The sequence below is a fragment of the Hyperoodon ampullatus genome (genome assembly GCF_949752795.1).
Source record: "Hyperoodon ampullatus genome assembly, chromosome: 3".
Taxonomy (NCBI): Eukaryota; Metazoa; Chordata; class Mammalia; order Artiodactyla; family Ziphiidae; genus Hyperoodon; species Hyperoodon ampullatus.
Genome location: NC_136916.1, coordinates 17,926,627 through 17,939,825, shown reverse-complemented (window position 1 = coordinate 17,939,825; position 13,199 = coordinate 17,926,627). Strand labels below are relative to the sequence as shown.

Here is a 13,199-nt window from a genome sequence, read left to right as displayed (position 1 = left end):
TTGGAAGCAAATGTTAAATGCAATATTATTATGATTCATATGCTTCTGTTTTCTCTGGTTGTTTGTAATTTGCTTTAACATATTGGATTGACAATGGTTTAAATATAACCTTCAATGTATGTAAATAGTCTAATAGTCTATTAGTTTCATATCCTCAAGGTTCTCCGTAGCCACACCACTGAGCAAATGCATCAATATTCCAAAAATGTTTCTCATGGTAAATGAGGAGTTTACTCCTTCACCGCTAAAGCTGCTTTGTTAGAGGCTTTTTATAAATATTTAACTTGTATCCTAGTTTTTGAAAAGATTACTCTAAGCGTAATTTCATCTAAAATTTTTGTCTTATGTTTATTACGCTTTTCACTCTGTTGATGTGTGGGGCTTTTGGTTCTGATTCTCAGTGCTACAGACTCATGGGCCTTTATTCTTCTCTCTGGTTTTGTAGTTCTGTTCCTTTTCTGTAACAGTGATCACATCTACTAGGATGTTCTCAGTGCTACCATTACAAATTTTAGCCTGGGTTTGTTGCTGATTTTGTTAGGGTTATTGCAAACACACTCCTCTTTCATTTGAATACAGTTGCTAAAACACCATCTTTTGTGTAATTGTGTATGTGAGTATATGGCAGACACTACCTGCGTATTGATGTACTACTTTTAAGATTTCCGTTTTCTTAAGGATAAGAAACATGTCTGTGCTCTGTACTTTCTGATAATACTTTGTTGAACAAAGGAAATATTTTATTTAGCAGATTTCTTTAATAGCCGAGCCGAACCAGTATCAGGATGATAAGAACAGCAGTGGTGATTACTGTCACTCTCTATTGAGTGCACACCGTGTGTCAGACACTGTCTTAGGCACTTCAGCTCATTCAGTCCTCCCGGTACCCTTAAGAGAGAAGTACTGTTTTATTGCTGTTTGTGTAGGAAGGGCCACAGGCAGAGGACAGGGAGGCCGCTTGCCCAGAGCCACACAGGTGACCAGGGTGAAGTGCAGATGCCAGCCCGGCCTTCTCACTCCAGATATCTTGTAGGTACCATATTTCTTTCGCAGTGAAGTGTGTAAAGGGACTAAGGGAATTTCTATTTAGGAGGCTGGTCCACTGTCCCCTGAAAGTGTTATTCTGTTCTTTAATCTTTTGATGTAACTACCTTCATCCTAACATGTAGTTTTCAGACGTTAGGTTATCTGTAATAACGCTGTTTTGTGTCGTAGATATGCCTCTTCACGTCCGACGAAGCAGTGACCCAGCCTTAATTGGCCTTTCCACGTCTGTCAGTGATAATAACTTCTCCTCTGAAGAACCTTCACGGAAAAACCCCACACGCTGGTCGACAACCGCTGGCTTCCTCAAACAAAACACCGCCGGCAGCCCTGCAGCTTGTGACAGGAAGGTAACTGCTTCTAGTTTGTGTCTGTCAGTGATGGGAGTCCGCCGTGGACCAGGCCTTTGCTTCCATGGCGTCCCTGCTGCGTCCTCTGTGACCTTCACACCAGAGTTCAGATAACTTCTTATTTTGTATTGTCCTTGAATTTTCTGATTAAATCCTTGCTATATATTGTGTATCTATTTATGTATCCATTTTTGGAATGGATAATATGTTCCTATGATGAAAAATGAAACCTTTTAACATGAAGTATGTACACCTAAGGGCCCTCTCCTATCTCCTAGTCTGCTGGTCACCCTACGTCTCTTCCTGGGCAACCCCATCATGAGCTTTTTGCATGTCCTTACAGGGATCTTTGGCGCATGTATAAACACATATTCATGCTGGCCCCTGAGGTACATTAAAGAAATCACAGCATGTGAACCGTTAAGGATGAAAGTGGATGCCATCCATGGTCATTTACTGTCTGTACTCAATTGAAACGAACTGGAAGTGTACTGTCTAGTCTTAATAATATTCCCTTCTTTGACCAAATTTAATTTGTCCATGACCTAATTTATTTAGTCTAAATAAATAAGCTTTATTTTAGTCTATTTAGTCTACCTTTTTTCCAATTTGTGTTAATGCTCCTTGTCATATATTCCTACAGAAGCCGTACCATCCCGTTCCGTTATACCTCTAACCTTTTACCCAATGAGCTTTAAGCTGTGCTTGTCATTTTCACTGCTAAATCTATAAAATAGATTCTCAGCAAACATCTGTTGAATGAATTAATAAACATTTTTCAGTGCAGCCAGTAATTGAGCACCATACATATCAAGAAGTATGGAAATATATTAATCACATATTAATAGTGGAAATCAATGTAGTTTGATATTTGCTTGATTTATCCTTTGTATCTATGTCAAAATACCTGTTTTAAATATTTCTTTTATCTTGGTTTCACATTTCAACAAACTCTTCTTCGTACCAGAAAGAAAAAAAAAAAAAGGGAATATGTAAGTTTAAACTGAGAAGAATCTACCAAGAAAATACAATGTACTATAGTCTGATTTTTTGGATGAGGGGTTTAACTCTTCTGTTATATTTTATTAGATGTGTGATGAGTTTCTTCTCATTGAGATTAGCCTGAAATTTTAGAATGCTTTATCATGCAGTAGACTATTCAAAGAATCTGGTTTCTGAATAGGCCTCGTGACCTTTAATTTGTGCTCGGAATAGACCTGATTTCCATGGATATTCACAAATATGTAACAAGTCAAGTTGGTCGTTTAAAAAAATTTATTACTTTAAAAAAAGGTTTTCGCTTAGTTGAAGGATAGGGGGTCAGAAGTCACTGCGGTAATCGAAGTTTTCTTTTTAACTCATTCAACATCTTGGCTGTATGAGTCAGCTTCAGTTACAGCAAACAGAACCACAGGAGCTATTTTCAACATAAAAGGACTTAATGTTGAGAATTTGTTTTTCAGAAAATTACTGGAAGGGCTAGAAGAGCAGGCCATAGGCTGGGCCCCCAGGGCTTTCTGGACAATGCAGTACAGCGTGTCTAGCTGGCCCGGGGAGGGGCAGAGGTGCAGGACCTGGCGTCCTGCTGCCTGCCTTGGCCCAGTAGACGTTAGCACTGTCTCCACTTGTGCTCACCTTGCCGCCTGTCACCTGTGGAGCTGGGCCTGAACCCAGGAACACCCTAGAAAACGCCGTTATCTCCACGGCTTGCCACTAATAACAGCCCAAGAAAATCCCCTATTTCATAATTATCATTAAAATCTCAGGCTGTTGAATCCAAATGGGCAGAATGCAGTTTGCTCCAGATCCTTATGTCTAGGGCTGTCCGGGAAACGGACTTTAGCCTTCCAGGCTCTGCAGCCCAGGGAAGCTGCCTGGAGAGGATGGAGATGCTTATGGCCAGTGAACCATGTCCACCTCACTGCCATTCTCTTTTATTTTGCTTTATTTTTTGGCCGTGCCACGTGGCATGTGGGATCTTAGTTCCTCAACCAGAGATTGAACCTGCGCCCCCTGCAGTGGAAGCATGGAGTCGTAACCACTGGATAGCCAGGGAAGTCCCTCATTCGTTCTCTTTTAAAGAACATGTGTCTCTCATTTGTAAAAAATTGGGCAACTAGTAGAATAGAACAAAATTACATTATCCATAATTCCAAACTCATCAACAACCAGTACTAAGATATAAGTGAACACACACACACACACACACACACACACACACACAATGTCGGAGTCATTCTTTGTCTACATATTTGCATCCTGATTATTTCTACATTTTTTTCATCTCATAGGGATTTCCCCTGGTGTGAATTTTATTAGAAAATATTTTTAATGAACACAGAGTATTCCAGGGTAGAGTATACTTTATCATTCTCTTATTGTTGGACATTTATGCTATGTAAGACAAACTTGAATATAATTTTGTTTTAAAAATGGTTACTTTACCCAACAAGCTTTTTCCCTATTGGGAGTGGTATTTAATGTAGCCAGATGCCTACACTTTCCCATGGCAGAGGCCTTGATTCACACACATATCTCTAGATGAAATCGTATTCACATACGACACACATAAAAGGTAATGTGTAATGAATTTGTCTTTTGAATTATCTTTGGCTTTACTTTTCGAATACCTATTTACTAAGTTTCCTAGTCTAGATTTTTAAGCTGTTTGTATTTTAGTCTGAGCTGTTTTTTGTTTTTTTTTAAACAGGTATATGTCTGATAAATGCTGTCTTATTTTCAGTTATAAAATGACTTCCAATGTCTTCAGTATTAAGAAAGGATGCTTGGAGGAAAGCATACTTGCTTATCAGTATTAAATTTATTTATTTCTGTTGCGTCCATGAGAGTTTACCTATGCTGGGCAATTTCAAGATGTTATAAATTCTTATCAGCATGTAGAGGTTTAGGTTTTCTGTATAAAAACACGGAAATCAATTAGTTAAGGGTTCACAGTCCTGTGATTCATTGATCTCTAATGGTTAAAATAGGTTGGTGTTCTTGTATAATTCATCTGCATACGTAAGTAGCTTCTATTCTTCCAAGTTAAATAAGCAAAACAGTTTTAGTGTAATGTCACCAATCAGTTAAAATCTCTGTTTCTGAATCAGGCAGTTCCTTTCTCCTGTGTGAGAACACAGCCACGTTGAACTCTCCCTTGTGGTTCAAAACCACAGATGAGAAGTGGAGTCTTCCCAGTTAAAACAGTGATACTGTTTCATCCCACTGTCGAGTTTAGAGGGCAAAGTTCACAGATGTTGATGCTGCTAAGTCAGGTGAGGGCTCGAAGAGACCAAGGGTTTCACGGGCTTCTGGGTTTCTTAAATTCTGTCATAGTTTTATCTGGCAGTGAGGGACAGAGGGGAAGAGAATCTTGGCTTTCTTTCAAAGTTCTATGGAACATTGGCTTATTCCTGTTACTGGCTTATTCCTGTTACCCAGCTCTTTGTGGCTGACTGCCCTTTTCACCTCTTAGAGACCATTTTGCTCACAATTTGTGTGGAAAGTATCTTGCTAGAAGATGTATTTTCATTTGAGATTTTGTGTGTGCCTATTAGTACTTCATCTTGGGAAAGAGTATTTCAGTCAGTGTGAATTCTCAAGTCGTCCTGCCAACTCTTTAGCCATCCTTACTAGGTCCGTGTCCCTGTGAATGAAGAGGCCACCAAGGATGTGGACAGGGTTTGATTCATTCCACTGTAATGAGGCACTTATCAGAATCAGTCTGCCATGAGGTTTTAGGAATCAGGTCTCTGTTCTGTTCGTTGGGCAGTGGTTGTAAGCTGTTGTTCCTTCCCGTAAATAAGAAGAGGTGTTGTTTTTCTAAGTTATATTGTCCCCCAATTAACATAGGTAGAATTAGCATAAAATCATATTTTGACTAGTTTCCAAGGGAGATTCTTACCTGATCAGGGAAGGGGAGGAAAGTGGTAAGAGAACATATTGCCTTGGCATCCTTAGGTTAAAAAAAATTTTTTTTCCTATTTCTTAAAGAGATGTTTAAGAACATCTCTGGATGTTTCTGACCCTCTGGGTTTATTATTTCTGTTTCATTTAGTTGCTTGTCACATTTGATATCTTTCCAATACCCCTGATGCATGCAGACTCTTGGAAGAGGTGCTGTCTTGATTATGTCTTTGTCACCTCTCTTTCCATTACATTCAAAGCAATGTGAGATCTTCCTTCTAACTTCAGAAAATGATTTTTACAAATCTTTCTTGTAGTATATTTTGAGTCCCCAAACAGTTTTTTTTCCCCCTCTATAATAGTATTTCTTGCTCTTTGCATTTTCTAAAGAAATGAAACGTATAACGAAGCAGATAAGTAATTTGGGGTCTTGATGATGAGGAGTGTTGACATTTGGTGTATGAATTTGAGGACTTCTGTGGAGCATAGTATAGCTCTACACAGATGGTGGCTGTCCTTGGTACGAATGGGGAGTCATCCAATCAGTACAGTTTAATTTCCTGCCTTTTTCCCTAATCTGTGTTATACTGAGAGCATTTTCCTTTGTCTTGTAAATATCGATACTTTGCCAAGGTTCTATTATGTAATGATTTTTTGGAGTTGTTTATTAACTTTATTTGGTGATTTTTCTTGTTGCCTAACATATTTATACTTTAGCCTTTTTTTTTTTTTTTGCACTTATAAGTAACCTTTAGAAGTACCCTTCAGAGAATATCCTTATATACCAATTTATGTTGACACCTCTGATTATTTTCTTAGAGTAGATTCCTTAAGTAGACTTATTTGACCAAGGAAGCAAACATTTTTAAAGCTATTGATAATTGCTTCCCATAAATTCATGAATAATAAAGTGAAAAGTCCTTATGTTGTATAAAGAGCTCTGTGAAAAGTCCTAGATGGGGTGGGCTGGGGGATGAGGGGTAGGATGCTGAGCACCAAGAAGCAACTGGTACTGTTTCTGAGTTCCAGAACTTACTGTCTATTTGAATAGTTTAATAGTTCCATTTGGCTGTGTATCAAAATTACCTGTGGACTTTTAAAAGACGAAACACACTTATACCAATAGATTCATTTACCCATTTCAGGACGTTTGTGTGTTTTTCTTTAAAGCTTCTCTGTTGATTCTGGGGCACAGTCTTTTTTAAAGAACTTGGGTCCAGCGGGAAGTGGAAGGTATCTTTGTCTGTCAAGAGATGGCAAATAGGAATATAATCGTTATTTTGATATGTCTTCATTTTGGGCTAATTTTTCTATCTTAGAATAGAATCTGGAACATTTAGCATATTTGGTTTTGTGGCACGTCACTTCTTTTCACACTTAGCTCAAATTTTTAAATGAAAAGCTATTAATTTTTTTTTTAGTTTTTTTTTTAAGTATTACAACACCCCATTAAGATATTAGATCCTATCTTATCAATACAAGACTAGAACAGGAAATATTTTTCTAGATAGAAGCTATGATAAAAGCACTGTTTCTGTTTACTGTTACTTGGTGCATCCCACCTCCCCTCCAATCTTAGTTCAAGTGCATTTGAATATGTTAAGGTCAGGACACTGAATTCCCAGCATTAGGGTCACCAGTCAGGCACAAGAAACCTTCAGAAAATGTCTGCTCCCTGTTTTACCTGAGAGCGAGAAAACTTTTGCAGTTGATACACAGACAGTACAATAGCAATGACATTTGAATCCTGTTCCACGTGTCTCTTTAAAATAGCTGCTTACTGGCTCATTCATTCATTCGTTTGTTCATTCATTGTAAAATGATATTCTATATATATTATATATATAACTGAATTACTTTGCTGTACACCTGAAACTAACACAACACTGTAAATCAACTATGCCTCAATTAAAAAAAAAAAAAGAAATGGATATTTGCTCTCTTTAGAATTTAAAAAAAAATGAGAACTTTTCTTTTTATGCAGGACCTTTGTAAAAGCTTATAATCTTGATGAAGTAAATTATGTACAGACATTAAAAAATAAGTAAATAAAGTGATGTTCTAAATTTACCTATTTTTTGCTTTCTCATCCTCTTCTCAAACCTTTGGCTTCTTGGTCTGCTTCTTCTCATCTTTTCTTTCTAATGTAGAAGGTGAGTCATATTGGTAAATTTTTTTAATTTTTGAATTAGTCCATTTGACCAGTTGGCTATTAAAAAAAAAGTTGTTTATCTTTTGGTTATTTATGGGCCAACCATAGCTGCCAGCTAGTTACAATAACCATCTAAAACCTCAAAGGATGGGCTAAGAAGTTTTTTAAAACTACGTTTCCTTTGGGAGAGCCCTATAGCTGTGTTTAATTTTCTGGGGTATTTGCTTCAAGGGAAATCCAGCTGAGACCCAGGTCTTAGGCTATCCTGCTACAACATTTGTACTTCCTGTAAAAGGCCTCTAAAACTATAAATTTCACCCTTTTGTTTTGCATATTAAAAGATCTTAATTTGAATGCACTGCATTTTTGTTCAGTAAGTGATGGTTCTACTCATTTTTAAAATAGGCTAACCTCAAGGGCCAAGCTGCCCTAGCCTGAGCTGTTAATAACTGAGACTCATCTATTTCTGTGCCACATTTAGGAATATAATCCCCCTTCACATACTTTAAATATTATAATTTGTGTTCCAAGTTATGAAATCCTAAGGTGCTATTGAGAAAATGTTTAAGCCTGGGTGTGATATTTTTAGAGTTCACAAACCATTCCAGGAATATAAATCCAAAGCAATGTCAGAATCCTTGTTGAGCACCCTCAAAGTCACATATCATACAGAGGGAAATGAAGATGTTACACCTGTTTTTCTTGATTTGGGAGAGGAGACCAGGAACTGGCACTGATTATATTATATTGAACAAAAATTCACGTATTCTTTAGACACTTAAAAATATTTTGGCCTCATTTCATCTTTCTAAGTTGGTGTCTATTTTTAATTTTTAATACTTCAGCTTATAAACATACCTACTTCGGGTCATGAAGTCATGTCCTGTTATTAAAGAGAAGAGCCTAGTGAGGTGCTGGGACTGAGGTACCTGGTGTTTGCTTTCCAGCTGCTGGGGCAGCTCTGTTTTAATTTTCATGTGTTCTAGGTGCCGTCGTGTGCTGGGCTGCCTTTGGGGCAGTGTTTTTTACAGGGTGGGGATAAAAATGGTTTCCACCTGTCCCATCTCCAAACTGTACGTAGTTTCTGAGGTTTTGGTATTTTCGTGTAATGATAGCCAAGTTGATCTGAGTACTTGCTTCTTGCTGGCTGTGTTATGTGTTGTATCTCATTTAATCACCTTCTGAAGTGTAAGTAGTGTGGCCATTCCCAGTTTATTGATGAGGAGGTAGAGCCTGAGAGAGTTTAAATAATTCACCTAAGAATTAAACCAACTGCTGAAAGATAAAGTTGTGTTATGAATCTCAATTGTCCTGTTTCATATTCTGTGCTCTTAAGCGTGCTACCCACTTTCCAACATACTTACATTTACACACTTTATATATTGCCCAGTGTTCATTTCGTTGAATATTTTAAACTGTAAAATATTTCATAACAACCTTCTCATTTCTATCACCTCTAAAACTTTCTGTTAAGCAATTAAAATAGGAATATAAGAACAACCAGCATTTGTTATTAAAACCAAAATAATTTTTAAAACCTCACCAAGTCATATTATATCTTCACATCTTAGTCTTGAGTGAAAATATGCTAGCGTCATTAATATCACTACTAATAATCTGATTTTGTTAACTGATCTCCATTTCTTTCCCCCTTTTGGGGGGAACTTTTGTCTTTGTTTTTTCCAATCCTTGTGATTGATATTTTTATCATTGTTATTGTGAAATTATATACTCAGCCCTCTTCCTGATATTTTATGTGTGTTGTTCAAAACAGCTTAACAACAACAAAGTAAATAATGATATAATTGGATTTTAATCGAAAGACCAGAATAAATATCCACAAGACTATGGTGATACTAATAAGTGATTGAATAAAAAATAAAATGGGGAAAAGGTCCTAATTTCCTCACAGGAGGATTCCAAATAATATATGTTCTACTTCCCCCTCCAGAAGGTGGAGCTTAATTCCCCTCCTCTTGAGGATTGGCTGCCCTTAGTAATTTGTTTCCAAAGAGTAGAGGATGGAATGAGAAAAACATTAACTCTATAGTGGGGAACTGTGGTGAACTGACCTGAGCCCAGTGGTCAAGGTTAGTTATCACTAGTGATAATTCATGGTGATGGCATGAGCCCCTGATGTAGTGTAATGAGATGGGACCTCAGTGGAATTTTCCCCAAAACTCTTGACTCCAGTTTAATCACGAGGAACCTTCAGACAAACCAAAATTGAGGGACGTTCTACACAATACCTGACCACCATTCTTAAAGAATGTCATGGTTGCAAAATACCAGGGAAGACTGAGAAACAGTCTCAGATCAGAGGAGTCTGCGGAGACACGCTAACTAAATGCAGTACGGGGTCCTGCCGCGAAACAGGGATGTTAGTGGAAAAAACTGATGACTTGCAGATCAGTCTGTAGTTCGGTTAACAGTGTCGTACCGATGTTAATGTCTTCATTTTGACAGATAAACCAAAGTTATGGAAGATGTCAGCATTGGAGGAAGTTGGGTAAAGAGTATGCAGGAGCTCTCTGTACCATCTTTTCTGTAAATCTAACCTTTTTCCAAAACAAGAAGGTACAATGTAGGTGGTACCACCCACATTTTGTGCCGAGAACCGGATGGCAGTTAATGCACCAATAATGAGAATTATGGAATGAGGGTTCAGCCACTGGGCTCCATGAGCCTCCTGACACACCTCTTTGTTCCCTGAAACATGTTTTTTGCTTTGAAAATGAGTTCTGTTAAAAGTTCTTCAACCGATTTTGTTAAATATTGGTTTAAGGTTGGCCCCCTTTCCTGCTACAAGCCTGAGTTTGAGAAATGCGTCAGTTTTAGACACGCTGCATCTTCAGGACTGGGAGCTCCCACTTTGTCTTCACTTTTTATCCTGACAACCTCCTGCATCAGCTGTTTCTTTTTCACTTTATTCAGATTGTTACGATTTTTTTTTTAAGGTGTGTGTGTGGGGTCAACAGCAATCACTCAGAAATTTACCAGAATCACATTTTCTAAAATTATAATTTTCAGTTATAATTTGAGGACCAAAGTAGTTTCCTTGAAAATTAATATTCTTCTCAGAGAACATGCTTTTTCTGCTGATGGGGTTTGGAGAGAAGGACTTAATTCTTTAGAAGTCTGAGCCATTAATTTTTTTATTCTAAATGCTTCTCTTGTGGAGGTGGAGCCTCAGAGATAACTTCTTTTGGTTTTGGGGTTATAACCCAATTATATCATTATTTACTTTGCTGTTGTTAAGCTGTTTTGAGCAATGCACGTAAAATATCAAGAAGAGGGCTGAATATATTATTTCTCAATAATAGTAACAACAATAATATCAATTACAAGGATTAGAGAAAACAAAGACAAAAGTTTCCCCCAAAAAAGGGAAAGAAATGGAGATCAATTAACAAAGTCTGATTTTTAGTAGTGATATTAATGAAGCTAGCATATTTTTACTCAAGCCTAAGATGTTAAGATATAACATAGACTTGGTGAAGTTTTAAAAATGATGCCAGTTTTAATAATTAATAAACTTTATTACTTACTGCTGATCAGTGCTGACTATTCTTAGATTCCTATTTTAATTGCTTAACAGAAAGTTTTAGAGGAGATAAAAATGATCTTCTACATTTTTCAAAAATGTTTCTGTGGAAATGGTTTACCTGAGGAGGCCATTTCACAATCAAGGGGAAAACTTTACAGAAACTAAATTGTAGATGGTACCCGAGAACTTTTCACAGGAATGGCTCAATTGTTCTGCTGATCCACCCAGTCCATTGAAGTTATGATTATAAACGGAAAAATGTAAGGAGCTGCTAATATTTACCTTGCCACATTAATTATATATGGTGCCAATTGTAGTGATTTCTTTGGATATATATTGCTTTAAGATTAAGGTAAAAATGTTTTCAAATTTTAGCAATTTCTTTGAATATATATATATATAGCTTTAAAATTACGGTAAAATATTTAGATAGGTAAGCATAAAAGATTCATCTTACACATTTGGATAAGATGTAAGACGGCAGATCTTTTGGAATCAGGCGACTCCGTGTTTTACTCTCTCTCCCTCACCTCCTCGCATCTGTTCCCGCCCTCTGTTGTGCAGTTCGCTCCTGATGTCAAATGCGATCGTTATTTACGATTTTAGTTTTGAGATAGGAACATTTGGAGTTATGTGTCTTTGAAAGAAAATGAAATGTAGATGGGTATCTTGTACCTTCAAAATAAGAAGCGTGTAGCACTTTCTAAAATGTTGGAAAATTGTTTTAGATTCCAGTTTGTTTCGCGGAGTTGAGCAAGCGCTGCTCACATTCTTGGTTGTCGTTGTGGAAAATGAGCGGCATCTGACTCGCAGCCTTGGTAGCCTACACTTGCCCTTGGTGGAAGGAGTAAGGTCAGAAGTGGTGCTCCCGACCTTGCTGACCATGGGGTGCAGGTGGCTGTAGAACAACTAAGTGACCATGGTGTTTTTTGCGAAATTCTGTGAAAGAAATAAAATGGGAGCTGCTGTTTTTTGTTTGTTTGTTTTGTTTTGTTTTTTTGCGGTACGCGGACCTCTCACTGCCGTGGCCTCTTCCGTTGCGGAGCACAGGCTCCGGACGCGCAGGCTCAGCGGCCATGGCTCACGGGCCCAGCCGCTCCGCGGCACGTGGGATCTTCCTGGACTGGGGCACGAACCCGTGTCCCCTGCATCGGCAGGCGGACTCTCAACCACTGCGCCACCAGGAAAGCCCCAGAGCTGCTGTTTTTGCTGCTTCTCTTTTAGCTCTTTTCCTTAGTTCCTCAGAATACAGATGGAGATACCGTCTTTGTAACTTGAAAAAAGATGACACTTCCTCCCCATCTACCTTCTCCTCACCCCTTATGCATGTTTTCGTAAGATAAAGGAGGTAAATCCCAGTTACATCAGACAAGAGATCATTGTATTTAAAACAATTTTATAAATTTATTTATTTATTTATTTATTTATTTATTTTTAATGGTACGCGGGCCTCTCACTGTTGTGGCCTCTCCCGTTGCGGAGCACAGGCTCTGGACGCACAGGCTCAGCGGCCATGGCTCATGGGCCCAGCTGCTCCGCGGCATGTGGGATCTTCCCAGACCGGGGCACGAACCCATGTCCCCTGCATCGGCAAGTGGACTCTCAACCACTGCGCCACCAGGGAAGCCCTATTTATTTATTTTTATATTTGGCTGCATTGGGTCTTCGTTGCTGCGTGCGGGCTTTCTCTGGTTGCGGTGTGCGGGGGCTACTGTTCCTTGCAGTGCTCAGGCTTCTCGTTGCGGTGGCTTCTCTTGCTGCGGAGCACGGGCTCTAGGCGCGTGGGCTTCAGTAGTTGCAGCATGCAGGCTCAATAGTTGTGGCTCGCAGGCTCTAGAGTGCAGGCTTAGTAGTTGTGGTGCATGGGCTTAGTTGCTCCGTGGCATGTGGGATCTTCCCGGACCAGGGCTTGAACCCGTGTCCCCTGCATTGGCAGGAGGGTTCTTAACCACTGCACCACCAGAGAAGTCCCTAAAACAATTTTAAAACAAATATTTTACGCTTGAATATTCCTAAGACTATGTAGTATTTATCAATGAACCAACCATCTCTAACATAAATAGAAGTTGTGATTCAAGATTGTGTAATGGCTTTGCCCTACTTGACAAGCAAGAACTTGGGAGATACTTTCCCATGGGAGGGGGTCATTATTTAGGAGTGGCTGGATATCAGAAGTTATACCCAGTTACACCCAGGTAAA

At 38.6% G+C, this 13,199-nt stretch overlaps 1 protein-coding gene across 1 annotated transcript in view; it reads left to right on the top strand.

The window, feature by feature from the left end:
• The window catches only part of PARD3 (par-3 family cell polarity regulator), a gene marked incomplete at its 5' end in the record, with an annotated part of 523,272 nt that overhangs the window by 168,771 nt on the left and 341,302 nt on the right, over positions 1 to 13,199 (top strand). Inside the window, one exon of the mRNA XM_079699052.1 lies at positions 1,216 to 1,394. Within this exon, the coding sequence (XP_079555178.1) occupies positions 1,216 to 1,394 (179 nt within the window). The remainder of the gene's footprint in view (positions 1 to 1,215; positions 1,395 to 13,199) is intronic.